The sequence below is a fragment of the Zonotrichia albicollis genome, chromosome 16 (genome assembly GCF_047830755.1).
Source record: "Zonotrichia albicollis isolate bZonAlb1 chromosome 16, bZonAlb1.hap1, whole genome shotgun sequence".
Classification (NCBI taxonomy): domain Eukaryota; kingdom Metazoa; phylum Chordata; class Aves; order Passeriformes; family Passerellidae; genus Zonotrichia; species Zonotrichia albicollis.
Window position 1 is genome coordinate 15282264 of NC_133834.1, and position 16988 is coordinate 15299251.

Genomic DNA, 16988 nt, shown 5'->3' on the forward strand with positions numbered 1-16988 from the left:
CTCTAGGGGGCGAAATATTCTCAGTGGATGGGTTTGGGTTGTTTTCCCACAAGTCTGTGACATGGTAGCAATGACCTTGACTCCTCCTGTGGGATCCCCCACTGATTCCCTTGTAGCGTGTCAGGCAGGCACCATGCCTGTCTCCCTGGGCACAGGGACTGGCAGACACACAGGGCTTGTGTGTTCCTTGTGGACACACAACCAAGAGCTGCTGCCCCTGCATCAGAGGAGGAGAAGCCACAAGGGTGAATTTTGCCACTTTTGCCTGCAAGGAATGTGCTCCAGGAAAGCCTGAACTGAACATGACCTCTCTTTCCCTCAGTCCATCTCTGGCAGCAGCAGGCTGACCATGTCCCTGTCCTTGACCCCTGCAGTCCCAGAGCTGGCGTGGGCATGGGCTGTGCCAGGGCTCTGCCATGACACAGGCCTCTCCTGGGCTCTGGGGTGCCTTCTGAACAGGTTGTGACAGAGCCACGGTCCTGGAAAGGTGAACGGGAGCCCCAGGGCCAGGCTGTGTTTGTTTATCCTGGTGATGGAGCACACAACAGCAAAACAAAAGGTCAGACCCTGTTGCCCTGGGAGATGGTTTTTGAAGCTGCCTCCCATCCTGCTGGGACTTGGATGGAGCGGCCCCAGCACTTGTCATGTCAAGTTATTTTTGTAATTTTGGCTGGTAAAAGGTCTGAGGCAGGCAGTGTGAGGTTCAGGGATACATTGATCCAGGGCCAGAAGGGCCCTAAATACCTGCTGAGAAGAGCACCCAGCCCTGGGACTGGGGAAGCAGATCCCCATCCCACAGCTCCTGCAGCCAGAAGGACCCAACCTGCTCCCTTAGTCCTAAGTGAGGCACATGGAGCCCCTCCAAACATCCCAAACGTGGCTGAGTCTGACCAAAACTTCACTCACATTTGGTCCATCTGAATAATGAACAGACACAAACTTCTTCACAACTTTGCCAGGTTTAAGGTGGTTTGTGAGCTCCAGGTTTGAGCTCACTGTGGGCAAAGGTGGGGAGGGCACTCTCAGGAGGCACTGTCAGGAATCACTGCCAGGGAGGGAGAGCAGGTTCTGAGCAGCCCCTTGCAGGCTGCTCCTTGCTAACTCTGCTTTTACTCCTGACCCTCTTTGTTGGGGCAGAGCTAATAAATGCCACCATCAACTCCAAGCATGCTTTTGTGCAGTTGTGGGGAGCCTGGGTTGAGCAGCGTGGAGATGGAAAGGGAGGCTGTTCCAGCAGTCCTGGCTGATCTGCCTCTTCTAGAATAGCTTCTCCAACACTGCACCTCAAAGCCTGATGTGGCAAAATTCACCAGACTCCTTTTTGAAAGTGGGGAGACTGAGACACACAGCTGCCCTGTGCCCAGGCTGGGGCACATGGGGAGGCAGTGGTGAAGCTGTGAGCAGCCCTGATTCACCGTGTGAGCTTCCCTGTCCCACCAAACCAGCCCTTTTCCCTCTACATAAAGGCCCCAAATCCCCCAGGCAGCTGGGTGCCTCCCTCTGGCACCAGCAGGGATGTGGGACACAGACTGATCCTGGGAGAAAGGCACGTTGTGTCTGGGCAGGAGACCAGCAGGGAGTGAAAACCACGTGGAACAGCCCTTGTCTTGCTGCTTCTGGTTGTCAGCACAAGGAGTTCTTGTGTTTACCCAGACCTTAGGGCAATCAGCTGTTACTAACAACACAACACCCCTTGGTCCCACTGCCCCGAGCCCAGCGAGGAGCAGGACAGAGCCGGAGGGAGGCCAGCGCTGCCAGGGAAGGACAGGCAGCCCCAGGACAGCAGGACTGAGGTACAGGATCTGTGCTGCTGAGCTGCTATCCACAGGTGGCTGGCCTGAGCTGTGTGGGGGACAGTGTCAGAGCCCTCCTCTTGGGTTTGGACCCCAGGCAGTTCAGGCTAGGCTCAGGACACACTGTCAAGGGTCTGATGGCAGCTTTGGGTGTCCAGTGCCCAGGGGGCGGGATGGATGCTCCTGATGAGGGGTGGCAGCTGGCACATCGCCTCCTTGGCAGTCTCAGTTTCCCCATCTGTAAAATCCAGCTTCTTGGATTGAGAACTCTGTCCAGCTCTGAAGGAGGACCCTGACAAGCAGTCCTAGGATATGGAGGGCTTGTTTCCACCAAGCAGATCTCTGCTGTTGGAGGCACAAGGCATAACCACCATGGGGAAGAAAAAGCTGTTCCCAAGCCTCAAAACAGCAGAAATTGGATTTCCATCTGTATTTTCTCATTCCCACCATTTCATATTTGCATTTGGTACTCTGTGATTATGCAGGGATGGCTTTTAGATAGTTGCAGTACTTGCACATGAGAGGGACCATTTGGCATCATATGCCTTAGCTTTCTTCAGCTGTGGTCTGGGGAAATGTCACTTTTGTGAGCAGCATAAGGCACATGATCCAGGCAATCCTGGGACATGAGGCAATAAAAGTGGAGTGATGGCTTGCAAACAACTCAAAACAGTCAAGTGTGCCCATTATAATTTTAATTATAATCACATTTAAAGAAAAATAAAGCTATGCCTCTCTAGGAGCTTTAATGAGGTCATATTTCTCTTAACATTTCACTTGCCAGCTCCTGGCTGTGTGTTGTAAGCCATGCTCCAGCCAGGCCTGGGGAGAACATAGCAAAGCTGGGCTCCCATCACTGTCTAGTTTTAAAACTGAGGGAGAGAGTGCAAAAGAAAAATTTGGGTTCTTATGGTGGCTCTCTTGTCTAAAAAAAAATGGTGAAGATTGAATGTATGTTTCAGAGCAGAATCTCCCCTTTTCTTCCTGACAAGTTGTTGGCTACCTCACAAGTAACTGGATCAGCAGGTGCTAATCTCTGCTCCCTGTGACAGGGACAGGACTCAGGGAACAGCTGGAGCTGTGCCAAAGAGGTTTAGGTTGGAGATCAGGAAAGGTTCTTCACCTGAGAGTGCTGGCACTGCTCAGGCTCCCCAGGGAATGGGCACAGCCCCGGGGCTGCCAGAGCTCCAGGAGTGCTTGGACAGCGCTGCCAGGGATGGACAGGGTGGGATTGCTGGGGTGTCTGTGCAGGGACAGGGGTTGGACTCCATTATTCTTGTTGGCCCCTTCCAGCTCAGGATATTCTGTGATTGTATTAAACTACTTGGATGGGATGGGGCTGCCCTGAGCAAAGGCATGCACTGGCCACGTTTGACATCTGACATGTGGGAGTCAAGGAATGGTCACCCTGAGTGACTCAAGTGTTACCACGGATTGGGCTTGGTTTGGGGAGGTGAGGCTCACAGAAAATAGGGGTAACAAGTGTTAAAGACCTGAGAGAAGTCACTATCTCAGAAACTGGGAAGTCTGAGGTCCCATGCAATAAATTCACACACAGGGCTCACCTTTACACGTAAATCTTCAGGCCACATCTGACACCAGTTGAGCTGTTGCACCTTTTTTGCTTGTTCCTCCAGATGCAGGTCCAGTTTGCTGACCTTTTAATTTCTATGCCATGGTCCTTGTTTGTCTTTATTTCATAATTAGCTGGCAATAAAGTGACATGGTCTCTCTAGCATGAATAAATCCAGACTAGCACCAACATTTTGACCCTGGGAAGAAAGCAAGCACCATAGCACAGCCCCAGAAATGGCAGCAGGCAGGGACAGTCATGGTCCTAACTGCTTCCCCCAAACAGGGACAAAAGATTTGTCATGGACTACACGCTGGAGACCAGCCAGCTGAAGCAGAAGCTTCTGAAAAGCATCTACAGCCTCCAGCTGAAGTCATTAACCACACTGCAGTCAGCCAGCCCGCTGCTGCACAGCCAGCGTGGCATGGGCATGGTGACGCAGCACCAGGTCCACCAGCTGGCAGATAAGGCCAAAAGCCTGTGCGGAGATCTGGACAACATCAAGAACCTCCTCCACTACTGCCAGGATGACTTGGTCCGGCAGATCCCCAACCCCACCGGCAGCCGCTACGGGGGTGTCAGTGGGATCCATTGCTCCCTGGATGGCTCCATCTATGTGACAGCTGAGAGTGCTCCCTGGGTCCACGTGCTCAGCAGCACAGGCCACACACTGCAGTCCCTGCCCTGCCAGCAAACGGGCAAGGGAGGCAGCATTTTCTTGCCCGAAGATGTGACTGTGACTAGGATGGGAATGGTGGCTGTAGCTGACATGGTGAATGAAGCCATCTGGGTCTTCAACCCTCACACCAGCCTCTCCAAGGGGGAATGGATAAAGATCGGGAAGGTTGGTTCCCCCAGGGGTATTGGAGTAGACTCCATGGGCAAGATCCTGGTAGCAGACTATGCACAAGGCCAAGTGCACAGCTTTGCTCTGGACCATGCCTTCAGGACTCTCAATGCCCACACTGTATCGAATCTGCAGGGACCTCGCTACGTCAGCCCAGTGCCCAGTGGAGGCTTTGTGGTGAGCGAGGAGTGTGGAGACGTCAAGGTGTTCATGAGCAGCTGTAAGCTCCTCTGCTCCCTCAGCAGCAAATATGGACACCAGTTTGGCAACCCTGCTGGGGTCTGCGTGGACATGGATGGCAGCATCCTGGTGGCAGACGAGCAGCGCCGTACAGTCCACTTGTTCCCAGAGCACGGAGCTCCCGTCTGCCTGGTGTCCACAGGGCTGCGGAGGCCCGCTGGCATGGCTTGCTCCTCCTCTGGGCACCTCTTTGTGGCAGACACGGGGGAGAACTGTGTCAAAGTCTTTAAGTACTGTGTGAGGCCCCCGTACAGACCCACCAAGGCTGGGGCATCACGTGCTGACCCCAACCAAACACACAGGTGGAGAGGAGGGGTGGTTCCCCTGCAGCCCCACTGAGCTGTGCATCTGTTGGTGCTCATGGAATCATGGAATGGTTTGGGTTGGGAGGGACTGTCAAGATCATTTCATGACAGGGACACCCTCCACTATCCCAGGTTGCTTCAAGCCCTGTCCAACCTGGTCTTGGACATTGCCCCAGACCTGACTGCCTGATGGCCCTCAGATTCTCCAGGACTAGACCATCTCCAGATCCACAAGAGTGTGTAAAGGATGACCCAGCTACTCAGCATTGGCCTTGCATCGGTGCCTTGGCAAACTTGTTATCACCACACCCTTGACTTCTTATGTGTTTTCCAAAGCTGATATAAATATTTCTCCTCTCTGCATGTGATTTTGATGTGCTATGGTCCCATCTTCCTGATGCTGGAGCTTGACCAGAGAGGTAAGGCCATGCTAGAAGTCCATGCTGCATCACTGAGTCATGGAATCACACAATGGTTTGGATTGGGTCCTTAAAGATCACTAGATCTACACCCTGCCATAACTGGGCACACCTTCCACTAGATCAGGTTGCTCCAAGCCCTGTCCAGCCTGGCATGATTGAGCCAACTGGTCTGTCCTAACTCATTCCCAGGCTGTTAGAGAGGGTTTTGCAATCAGAGAACAGCACACTGGGTCTGCAGCAGACTTCAGGAAAAGGGTAAGATGAAGGTAACTCCTTCTGTGCTGCATTCCTGACCTCTACAGGGAAGCAACAACCACTACACAGAGTACGTTTCATATGGAATAGTGGCCCACATCATGGGGTGGGAACTGCCCTGTTGTCCTCTGGAGAGGAGGGCTCAGAGCCACGATAAAGGCAGAGTCTGCTGCCTTTATCTGCAGGGCCAGGGGAAGGTGTGCAGGGTGTGCTGGCACAGACACGGGCGTTTTCCTCTCCCCGCTCCAGCCCTCGGTGTGGGCACGGAACTTATGGACTCCTGGGTCTCTGCTGATGTCCCAGACCCAAGTCACCACCTTTCAGCCCAAATGATCCCTGGAGAAGGCCTTGCTCCCTCCTGGCCCTGGAACGGGCTCTGAACACAGCAGACACCCCGTGGGGCTCTCCAGGACTCCTTTCCCTGCAGAGTGAGGCAAGCAGGGCTGCATGATCTGCAGGAACAGCGAGATCAGCCTGGTCAGTCCCAGGAAGCTGAGTTCCCTCCCAGAAGAACTAATCTCCCCCATCTTATTTCCAATTCTGTGGCATCCAACAACTAAAATGAAAACCCCAAACCTTTTATCTAGCCCACTCCCATTTCTGCACCTGCTCTCCCTTTCCATGTGGGACCTTCTCACGCTGCCCAGCATCTTCCCAAGCTCACTGGCCCAAGCCCACTGTCGGATCACAGGACAGAGCTCTTGGGCACCTGTGGGCACCCACGGGCCTCTGCTGGGCCAGGCATCCACTGGGGAGGTCAGGATGGGGGTCAAGAGGGTCCCATCAGCACCGCCGAGTCCCTCGCCACTGGGATGGGGGACAACGGCGGTCCCTGAGGAAAGGTGAGCCCTCGGACTTGGGGGATGAGGGACAATGAGGTCCCGCATGGAAAGGTGAGTCCTTGGACTTTGGGGATGAGGGACAATGGGGTCCCACATGGAAAGGTGCCTGGCCTGTGGAATGAGCGACAGCAGGGTCTTGTGGGAACAGTGGAGCCCCTCGATTTTGGGAACAGAGGACAGCGATGTCCTGTGAGCACAGGTGAGCCCCCAGCCTGTGGGGATGGATCCAGGAGTGTCCCGTGAGCACGGCCGAGCCCCTGGCCCCGCTCCAGGCGGGCGGTGGCCGGGCAGGCGGGGGCACTGCCGCTCCTTATCGCGCGGCTCAGGCGGCCCCGCCGCTCTCGGGGCCCGCGGGAAGGCGCCGGGACGAGCCCGGGGAGCGGCGCTGCCGGGAGCGGGGCCGGCGGGGCCCGGCAGGCCGGGAGCTGGGAGCGGGAAGCCGGGAGCCGGGGCACCGCGGAACGCGGGCGGCGGGTGGCGGCGCCGGCCGGGCCCGTCCCGCTGCACGGCCCGGCGGCAGCGGCGTCTCCGAGCAACCGCGGGCGGAAGCGGCGGAGCGGAGCGGGCGGTAGGAGCGGGGCGGGCCGGACCGGGCCGGGCGCGGGGCCTGCGCGGGCACCGGGGAGGCCCCGCCGGGCTCCTCGCAACACTGAGGGGCTGGAATGTGTCTGGGGGAGGGAACAGAGCTGGGAAGGAGCTGGAGCACCAGGAGGGGCTGAGGGAGCTGGGAAGGGGCTCAGCCTCGAGAAAAGGAGTCTCAGGGGGGACCTTGTGGCTCTGCACAGCTCCTGACAGGAGGGGACAGCCGGGGGGTCGGGCTGTGCTCCCAGGAAACGGAGACAGGACAAGAGGAAATGGGTTTAAGTTGTGCCAGGAGACGTTTAATTTGTGTATAGATAGGATAGATGGGGAAATTTCTTCATGCAAAGCATGCTCAGGCACGGTCACAGGCTGCCCAGGGCAGTGGTGGAATGCCAGCCCTGGAAGTGCTCAAAAAGCCGTGTGCATGTGGCACTTGAGGGCATGGCTTAGTGGTGGTGGTGCTGCTGGGGGAATGGCTGGACTTGGTGGTCTTAGAGGGCTTTTCCAAGCTTTACAATTCCATGGTTCTATGATTCTTTAGATCCTGGCCCTAACCCTCCTGCAAGGATCGTGGGATGCTCAGGTGTGGGTCTGCCATGGGATCAGTCCCCCTTGGCACCCTGTGGCCACAGGACAGCCTCTGGGGTGAGACTGTGGCCACATCCCACCATTCACCTTTGCTTTTCTAACCAAAGTTCTGGAATAATCAGCCATGGGGTTCTGTATTCATTTGTTGCATTAACACATTTTAGGTGGTGTTTATTTTGTTTGTTTTGGTGACCTGGGATCATTGCATTGGTGCTCTCAGGGAAAGGTGGATGTTTTCAGCAGAAATAGGTGGATCTCAAAGATTTTAGGCACTTTAGAAACAGGGACTGCATGAGCATTGGTAAGATTTTTCTGTTAAAATTAGCAGCAGTGAAGCAGTTGACTGTGATGACATTTGATATTTCGGTCTGTTGAAATGAATGAGGTGGATGAATGACAAGTCGTGGATTTGGGAATATGAGAACATTAACATAACAATAGTTGATCAGCCAGGTTTTCAACTATCAAGATATTTTGTACAGCCTGAAAATCATATCAGAATCTTCTCTGCCATGTTTCAAGCAGCCAAGGGGCAGATCATTTGACCTGAGCTATAGCCAGAGGAGTTGCATGTATAAAACTATGTTAATTTTAAAAGTTGGAGAAGATGTAAGAGGAGGAATTCACAAACTAGAGAAGACAATGATGGCAAGTGTTTCTGCTCCATGAGAAGCTTTCCCAGAGGATTGTGGCTATCTTTAAAAACAATCTCAGTGAAAAATAAGTGTGTATATGAAGAGTCAGTTGACAGTTCCTCTCTGAAATGTCCAGTGGATGGACAGACCTTTAAGGACAGCCGTGCATAGACACTGAGAGTCTCTTGTAGCAATACTCACAACAGCTCTCCCTCTTTCAATAGGAAAAACATCATGGGGTTGTCTTTGATATTTTTTCTTGGGCTCAATATTCCCTTTTACTGCAAAACTGCAAAGTATATCCCAAGATTTCCCTCTCCTGAGGGATTTTGTTGGCAGTGTGGTGCTGGAAGCGCAGTGTTTGCAGGTCCTGAATGCACTCAGCACTGGCTCCTGCTGCTCCAGGGATTCTCCAACCCCAGCAAGATCTGGAGGCCACAGAGGGACTTCATTTCTCCCTCTTTGACCCAAGGGATAACCTCAGAGACCTGGAGTCTGTGAGGAAGCAGGATCTCAGAAGAGTCATAGATCATAGAATGGTTTGACATGGAGAGAATGTTACAGACCATCTCGTTCCACCCCTGCCATGGGCAGGGACACCTCCCACTGTCCCAGGTTGCTCCAAGCCCCATCCAACCCAGCCTTGGATGCTGCCAGGGATGGGGAGTCCACAACTCCCCTGATTACCCCACTGTGAGTGATTAACCCCAGAGGTTAATCACTCCCTGTAACTGCTCCTCCATCCATCCCTCTGTGCTGTAGGAAATTCCAGGTGCTGAGCTTTACTGGCTCAGCTCTCCTCTCTGAAGGGAGAGGAAAAAGCCACCAGGCCCTTCCTGCTGTGCATCCTCTGTCCCTGCTGTAAATCCCCTCTGTGCTCCCTTTCCAACTGACTGGTCCCTGCAGAGGAGCAGCCTCGGGGGCCTGTGGAGTTCCACATCCCTCACACAGCTCTGAAGGACAGGAAAGGACAGCGGGGCCGGATGCTGCTGTTCTGCGCCAGCGCCCTCCTTACTGCAATTACAGCCCTGTTAGAAACCTCCACCTTATTTAAAGAGACACTGTCAACTGCCTCAAAGCTCCTTTCTGCAAAAGGCTCCCAAGGCCACTGAGATGTGTTCTTAATGAGGAGGAGGAAAGCACTAAAGATAAAGAGCCCCGATAAAGTAGAGGTGCTTCTCATTTTTTAGGCTGTTGAATCTAATGAATTAAAACTACTTCAATTAATCACTGTAGCCCCTTCTGCCAAAGTTATCGTCTCAGTTTCCAGATGAGAGGAAACTCAGGCAAGAGGAGTTGAGTGATGGGATCAAGGTTGCTCTGTGAGTTTGCTGCAGAGGTCTGGGTTGTAAAGTGGTAAAGGAGACTGATCCAGTGTTTGATTGTTGGTAGCAGCAGGAAATACTCCCCAGAGGCACCATGGTGAGCTGTGATGTAGTCCCTTCTCTAGGAGGTGCTCCAGCACATGCAATATGGGATCCAAGATCTAAGGCTGGGTGAATGCCAGGTCCTGGCTGGTCTGATGGGCTGTGCTTATCTGTGTACCACCATGAAAGGCATTTCCAGGCTGGGAGAAGGGCTTTACTGGGAAACTCCAGGCTCACCTTCCCTCACTTCAAAGACTGCAGATCATCAGGAACCCCCTGAACGTGTGTATGGCTGTTGGCTGTCACTGATGGCATTATTCATGTGGTTGGGCTTAGTGTTTTCGAACATGCTTAGTTCCCCTCTCTGGTGGCTTAGGCCAGCTCAGATTTTCTTTGCATTTACTCACCATGCTCAAGTTGAATTTTTGTGTTTTTTGACAGGTGTGTGTCCCTGCAGGGTCATTGCCATGGTACTGAAGGTGTTCTTTCCATTGTGCTGCTCCTCAGCAGACAGCGGCATTTTGATCGGCCGCTGGATCTCGGAGCAGAACTCTGCTGTCATCCTTGCTGTGGTGCACTTCCCCTTCATCCCTGTGCAGGTGAAGCAGTACCTTGGGGAAGTCCAGCGTGTGACTAAAGTCAGTGTTTCTGTGCTTGGCTCATGGAGCAATAGCAAACAGGAGAAAGAAGAGAGTCTCAGTGAGTTCTTGGAAGACCTTGGGACCATATTCTGCCATGAGCCGTGGATCCAGATAAGCAAAGAGGGAGACAGCAAATTCTGGAGCTGTTCTGTCCTTCAGAAACACTCTAAGAACCCTCAGGAGGAAGAAATCATCTTGGTGTACTATGACCAGCGCAAGGTCATGCTTTCCCATCTGCACCCCCCTTTGGACACAGCTGGCCAGGGGGCAGAGGATGCCTCAAAGCTCTCGGCCATCTTTGACACGGTGGCCAGGAGCCAGGTGCTGTTCATGACAGACAGGTACGACGAGGGGCCCATCAAGCTGACCCACTGGCAGTCGGATGGGGTGGAGGCCAGCATCATCGTGGAGCTGCTGAAGCAGGCCTCTGTGCCTGCCTGCATGCTGCTGACACTCCTGCTCTCTCTGCTCTCTGGGATCTGCAGGAGCAGGTAGGTGATGTGACATCGCCCAGCTTGTTCTACCTGGAAATGGAATTCTTGGTTAGGCTTTGCAGGACTACTGCTCAACCCCAGTCAGAAATGTGATACAAGATTGTTCTGTTGGAAACAGGCTGCTGCAAGAGGTCCTGTTGGAGTGGAGCACAAGGCCAGAGGCTTCCTCAGAGCTCTTCATGGAGCTGGGAGGTTTTCTGGGGAGGCATCAATGTCCTCCCCATTTGCAGCAGGGATAGTTCAGCCCTGCTTCAGTTTCATCACAGCTGAAACAGTGGATTTCCAGCTATTCTATAGCTGACAGAATGACATGAGGCTGTCCTTAGTCTCCATAGCCGGGGACTCCCTCCTCCCTGCTTGCTGTGACTCCCTCTGCAGCTGTGAAACATCAGCAAATACTGTTTCTAAATCCAAATACTGTTTCTAAATCCATCCTCTCTCCAAGAGACTGTGGTGCTGCAACCTTGGCACTTTACAGAAGTTTAGAGGGATTACTGCTCAGCCTGAACCCTTGGTGAAATCCTGTTCTCACAACTGTGAGCTTGAATAGGATGCTCCAAATGTAATACGTGACAAGTGCTTGGACTGAAAGCTGATTCTGAGCAGATTTGCAGGGAAGAAACTTAAAATCATGGAATCATTTACCTTGGAAAGGCCCTCTAAGATCATCAAGTCCAATTAAGCCAGCACTGCCAAGGCCACCACTAACCCATGTTTCCAAGTGCCACATGTTTTTTAAATACTTGCAGGGATGGTGATTCCACCACTGCAGCTGCCTGGAGAGGTTGTGACAGAGAGCAGAGTGGAGTTCTGGTTCTAAGCTGCAAGAAGAAACTGTAATTGATGAAATTTTGATAACAGCTACTACTATATTAATGGATAAATCTTTTAAAGTACAGCCTAAAGGAATGGAGGTATTTAACAGGTTTCCAATTGTGTGATACAGTTGTAAAAGAATCACAGTGAAACTCTTCCCATGCAAAAATTTTCTGAGCAGTTGGGTTACACAGTCTGGTACACAAAAGAAAAACTGTCCAGTTTTGGATTATTGGAAGAGATTGAGATTCAAACCTGATATCACCAAGGACCCTGTGTCCTGGAATTGCTCTGTAGATACTGTGTGTTACTGGTTCTTAATGGTGATTAAGTCACAACTTTGTGGTTGGGCAGAAGATTTGGAGTCAGATTTAAAAGTCCTTTTTCTGCCTGTGTGCCCTCACCACAGACAGGATGATTCTTTTCAGGTCTCGCTTGGTCCCACCTCAACTGGTGCCAGGATTCAGGCCAGGCTTGGAGTCAGGTTCAGCTCAAGCCTTGCTGGCATCCAGTCTCAGTCTGCAGTCTAAACACAAGTTGGGAGCTCAAGCTCAGTGGCAGGTTGGGCCCAGACAGCTGCTACCCAGCTTCTCAGGAATTGTGACTTCAGCTTTTCCTAGGGCCAGGATGGATGTTCTGAGGTAGAGCAGCAGCCAGCTGTACCTGGCAGCAGGCAGAATGCAAGGCTTGCTGTGCCCAATCCAACACTGAGCCTGTCCTCAACCTTGGGAGGCAGAGCTTTCTCTCTCCTTTGTTTTATTCACCCCCAGTATCAACTTTGTATTTACTTATCTCCTATGTGTTTTAAAACATCAACCTTGGAGAACAGAGATTAGTGCCTGGCTTTATACCAAGTCTCCTGCTTGACCTTCTAAGTCATTTAAAGGGATTTGGTTCCATTTTGTACCACATGATGTGTGGTACAACCTCCTTCCTGCCAACATACTCGAGGCAGGGAGAGTTCAAGATGTCACATGCAGGTGTCCTTCCAGTCCCCTCCTCCCCATGCCGGGACAGGACATCCCATAAAATAAGATTTACTGATTTTTTTTCTCCTTCAGGTCACAGGACTTTTTTCTATCTGGTTTTTTTTTTTTTGTGATGTTAAGGGATAGTCAGCTTTGAAAGGCTAAAAAAAGAGATCAGCAATGTCCTCTCAGGCTGAGGGGGTTTGGGGATTTTTGGCTATGCCCCTGTTGTGTATTTGCAGGGCAGCAGTGTTGGCAATCTCAGGGAGTGAGTCGCTGCCATCCCTCCAAGCTCACCCCGTGTTCCCAGGTCCTGCACATCCTGAGTTAAGGCATTTCTGCAGCACCACCGTGTGCTGAGGGGTGGCCATTGCGATTCTGCTTCCGAGGAACTTGGGGGCAGCATTCTCATTGTCCCTGAAGGTCTCTGCTCTTGGGGACGTTAGGATGTTTTAGTCTTCAGGCAATAAATTCCGTGTGCTTGTTTTTAAAAAGTCTGTTTATAAACACCTCCAATTCCTCATCCAAAGGGAGGCACTGCTCCTGCAGTTTCTAGCAAGGAGCAAGAAAACACACAGGGGGTCTGGTTAATGGAGCTTAATATTTGCATGTGATCCAGATTCAGAAAGATTGCTTTTCATCTGATATCTGAAAATTCCCCTCTCACTCTTGGGAAAAAAATGAATTGGAAAATCAAGGCTTACTCATGGAGGCTATGTTAATTTATTGCAAAAATTCCATATATTTGGAAATACCCCAAAGATCTCCTGCTGCTTAGATAATGCAATGACACAACATGACTAGATTTTTGTTGGGTGTTTTTATCTGGTTGGTTTTCCATTGAAGTCCTGAAAATGGTTCTATACAGTGTGTTGTAAACAAGTGGGAGTATTTCTGGCAATGCACAGTCAATGTGCAAAGGGGTAGGAGACCACACAAGGAATATTTTTTGCTTTCTTCCTCAGTCCTCACAGAGAGGAGAGTTCCCATAGCACATCTTGCAGCTGCTCTATTGAGCTTTTTGCAGTATGTTTGTATTTTTATTTCAATAATGTGTATGTATGTGAAACTATGTGAGTGGAATAGGGGTTGTGCTTGTGGTGGTGAGTGAAAAGAGAGTCAGTTGTGGCACAGACAGGGACATCCCTGGGATGTGTTTTTGGGCCCATGGTGTCCAGTTGAGGAGCTGAACCATTGCAGGCTGCACAATGTTTTGGTGCTCTGAGGTTGCTTTGGGAGTCATTCCCATTTGTACAAGACATTCCTCAGGCAGACAGCAGCAGCCTGTCCTTTCTCTCCATCCTTCTGGGGCTGTCAGACTGGGGTGAGCCAGGGGCTGGCTGCCTCCAGCTTGAGGAGCAGCCATGGCTGGTGAGAGCCCCCCACTGCTGAGAGAGGCTGGGGCTCTCACCCAGTGAGTGTGTGGTGTGGCACAGGCCCCAGAGCTGCTGCTTTCTGCCTGAGCTGACACGGGCTGGCAGCTGGTGTTTGACCCATAATTCTTCACCTTCAGCCATCTGTACATAATCCCACAGGTAGAGCGTTCCTCCTTCCCCTTCTTTACATTTCAAGTGCAATTCTCTGCTTTAGTCAAGTTTTGCCACACCACAGTTTGTAACCACTGAGCTGGGGCATAATTGGAAGGGAAAACTCATCTGCTGTGGTGTCTTGGTGAATCTGTGAGGCCAGGTGTGTGTGATCCGTGGCCAGAGCAGTCACCCCCTCTCCCTCCCCTGCACTGCTCTTTTCTCCACCGCCCCAGCTCCCTCCTCCTGACAAGTCAGCTGAGGAACAGTGCATTCATTTGTCTCCAAGGTGGGAGGCTGTAGCAGAGCTGAGTAACTTGGAGACCTCAAATTAAGAATGATTCACAGTACACTGCGTGTGCTTCAAACCCAATGTGTCTGAAATTTGAATGGGGAGGGAGGGGGAAGAGGGGGACTTCAGCACTCTGGTCCTTCAGCTGACAAATGATGCACAAAGTGGGGTTCAAAGGGCTCAGGAGGGTGTGGGGAGGAAAAGGACAGCAGCCCCAGGGGACTGAGCAGGGTTTGGAGGAGCTGTACCTTTGTGATTGGTGTGAATTGTATAAATAGCAGTGGGCAGCCCAGTGTGCCCATCCTGGCCTGTTGTGGAGGCATCTGCTGCTGGGCATGGGCTGGCAGGCTCTGGGTGAAATCCGTGCAAGGCACACACAGTTTGCAGGGACATCCATCTCCAGGCCCTGCTCAGGAATGGTCCAAGCAGCTGTGCAATTTCCAGAGTGAAGCAGAATACAAGGAATAATGGTATTGTGTGAAATGAATGTAACCTGAAAAACAGTGCCAGAGCAGCACAGGGGAGTAGATAAAGTGACTAAAAGTGACCATGGATTCCTGGACCTGTAACAAAAACCAGTAAAACACAGTGAAAATAGTGCAACAACTGCACTGGCTGGTGTACTCCTGTGTACAGAACTGATCCAAATTATGGCCACATCAGAATTTATCCCCCAAACCAAACCTGGTGCCATGTGTTGCTGTGGTTTCTGTGACCAGCCTGCTCCCAGTGCTGTGTCACTTCAGCCTGCACAAATCACCAACTATCCTTGCTTTATAGGTTGTGTGGTAATAAAAGTAACTCCCCAAAATAATTGAGCATCATTTTGTACTTTTCTTCTGAGTCATAAGAAAAGAACCTTGTGACTGTTTCCTCCCCTACAGGCCTAATGTGGATGTTAACTTTGAAACCTAATTAAATGCTAAAAGTTGGTTACCTACATAATGCTGGTCACTGCAAGGCAGTGGAGAGAAGGTAGAAGTGAAGACCCTGAAAAAAGAATTTGGAAGTAATAAAAAAAAAAAAAAAAGAGCAGGATCAAGTGGAAGAAAAAAGAAAAGCAGGGGGGAAAGGACATAACTGCATGGAGGGCAGAGCTGTTTTATATACCAGGCTCACACCACACAGAGTTGTGATCACCTCTGCTCTGGAGCCAGGCTGGGAGAGCTGGAGGGGTTCACCTGGAGAGCTGAAGGCTCTGGGGGGACCTTAGAGTCACTTCCAGTGCCTAAAGGGGCTCCAGGAGATGTGGGGGAGGGAGAGGGACTGGGAGGGAGAGGGGACAAGGGATGGAGGGACAGGACACAGGGAATGGCTCCCACTGCCAGAGGGCAGGGATGGATGGGATATTGGGAATTGGGAATTGTTCCCTGGGAGGGTGGGCAGGCCCTGGCACAGGGTGCCCAGAGCAGCTGTGGCTGCCCCTGGATCCCTGGCAGTGCCCAAGGCCAGGCTGGGCAGGGCTGGGAGTGACCTGGGACAGTGGGAGGTGTCCCTGCCATGGCAGGGAGTGGAATCAGATGAGCTTTAAGGTCCTTTCCAACCCAACCCATTCCAGGATCAGTGATGAGTAACACTGGGGTCTGTGCAGCAGTTACACCATGTTGAATTGTTGCACTGAACACAACTTGACTCTGCTCTCCTGGAGACTGGAGCACTGTGCAAGCCCAGTGATGTATCCAAAGCAGAGGCTGGGATCAGGATTGCCTTGTGGCTTCCTTGGAAGAGTGAGACATGGTTTGACAGAGTGCAAATGAGAGCTTGGGTTGTCTGCATGTCTTGGTCTGGCAAGGCTGCCTTAATTCTTTTAACCTTTCAGGGAGTCATTAACATCTAATCACCAGCTCTGGTTGCCCAACCTTAACTTCACACTGAGTGTTTTGCATGGATGTTGGATGCTGGCCTGCCTGCACCATGGCAAAGGCAAGAGGAGACATTCCCATGTGTTTTGCAGGGTGCTGAAGTTTTGGCCTTTGTCTTTCTTGTGGAGCAAACTCTCAACCTGTGAGCAGCTGGGACACCGCCTGCAGCACCTCCAGGTCATCAGCAGCAACAAGAAGGCTCAAAACCAAAATCAGCTGATGAGGTATGGAGTACATGTAAAGTTAGGTGTGTCTTGGCTCTATTCCTGTCTCTTGTGGGGAGCCCAAGCCACGTATCCCATGCCTGGACAGTACTAGGCCCTCACTGCACCCTATCATGTTCCTCTATTCCCTGCTAGTTTGCATATCTTTACTCTACACTCTATTCATATGCATGTATATTTGTATTTTTATGTGTTAATCATGCCTTTTTCCAGATACCTGCCTTTTTCCCTAGCTCAGGAAAGGCAACTGGGATATTGCACCCCAAAAGCTTGTGCTGCACCCATGTGTGAGTGCTTTGCTGTCACTACTCCCACAGGCTCATTGCTTTTACATGTGCTGCTGTCAACCACGGGCATCCATCAGTGTTCAGTGGCATTTTCCATAAGAGCAGAAAGGTTTAAATGCTCCCCTTCTTCACCCACTCTTTTGGGAAAGCTTTTTGTGCAGAAACTGCAGACCAGAGACACCAGTTACACTGTTAGAACAGTAACAAAGTGTAAGAGAAAAAGCAAACATGCAGCACAGTGAGAGGAACAGAGCAGAGATCTGAGACAGATACTGGATGCCCTACAGCTCTTCCACAGCCAGGCTTGTTCTGTGTGATTCTCTGATCGTGCAGTAATAGACTCCCAGGGAACACTTAAAATAGATTAACAGATTTGAAGGCCGAAAGTAACTGTGATTGTTCTGTCTGATTCCTGAGTAACTCACGTCA

At 51.6% G+C, this 16988-nt stretch overlaps 2 protein-coding genes across 12 annotated transcripts in view; both read left to right on the forward strand.

The window, feature by feature from the left end:
* The first annotated feature begins 1655 nt into the window (after positions 1 to 1655).
* NHLRC4 (NHL repeat containing 4) lies at positions 1656 to 5531 on the forward strand. Its single transcript, XM_026796997.2, has 2 exons — positions 1656 to 1793; positions 3652 to 5531. The coding sequence occupies exon 2, from the start codon at positions 3668 to 3670 to the stop codon at positions 4790 to 4792; it is 1125 nt and encodes a 374-aa protein (XP_026652798.2). The 5' UTR covers positions 1656 to 1793; positions 3652 to 3667; the 3' UTR covers positions 4793 to 5531.
* A 1044-nt stretch (positions 5532 to 6575) lies between these two features.
* Positions 6576 to 16988, forward strand: part of PIGQ (phosphatidylinositol glycan anchor biosynthesis class Q) — a 38288-nt gene continuing 27875 nt past the window's right edge. For 9 of the 11 annotated variants that reach the window (XM_074553098.1, XM_074553093.1, XM_074553102.1 and 6 more), the window contains exons 1-3: positions 7757 to 9731; positions 9891 to 10581; positions 16141 to 16272. In XM_074553098.1, the coding sequence (XP_074409199.1) occupies positions 9548 to 9731; positions 9891 to 10581; positions 16141 to 16272 (1007 nt within the window). In that variant the 5' untranslated portion in view covers positions 7757 to 9547. The other 2 variants (XM_074553104.1, XM_074553103.1) reach the window with 2 other exon arrangements.

Coding starts and splice junctions, on each gene's coding strand:
- NHLRC4 (XM_026796997.2), top strand. CDS start 3,668: ATGGACTACACGCTGGAGACCAGCCAGCTGAAGCAGAAGCTTCTGAAA.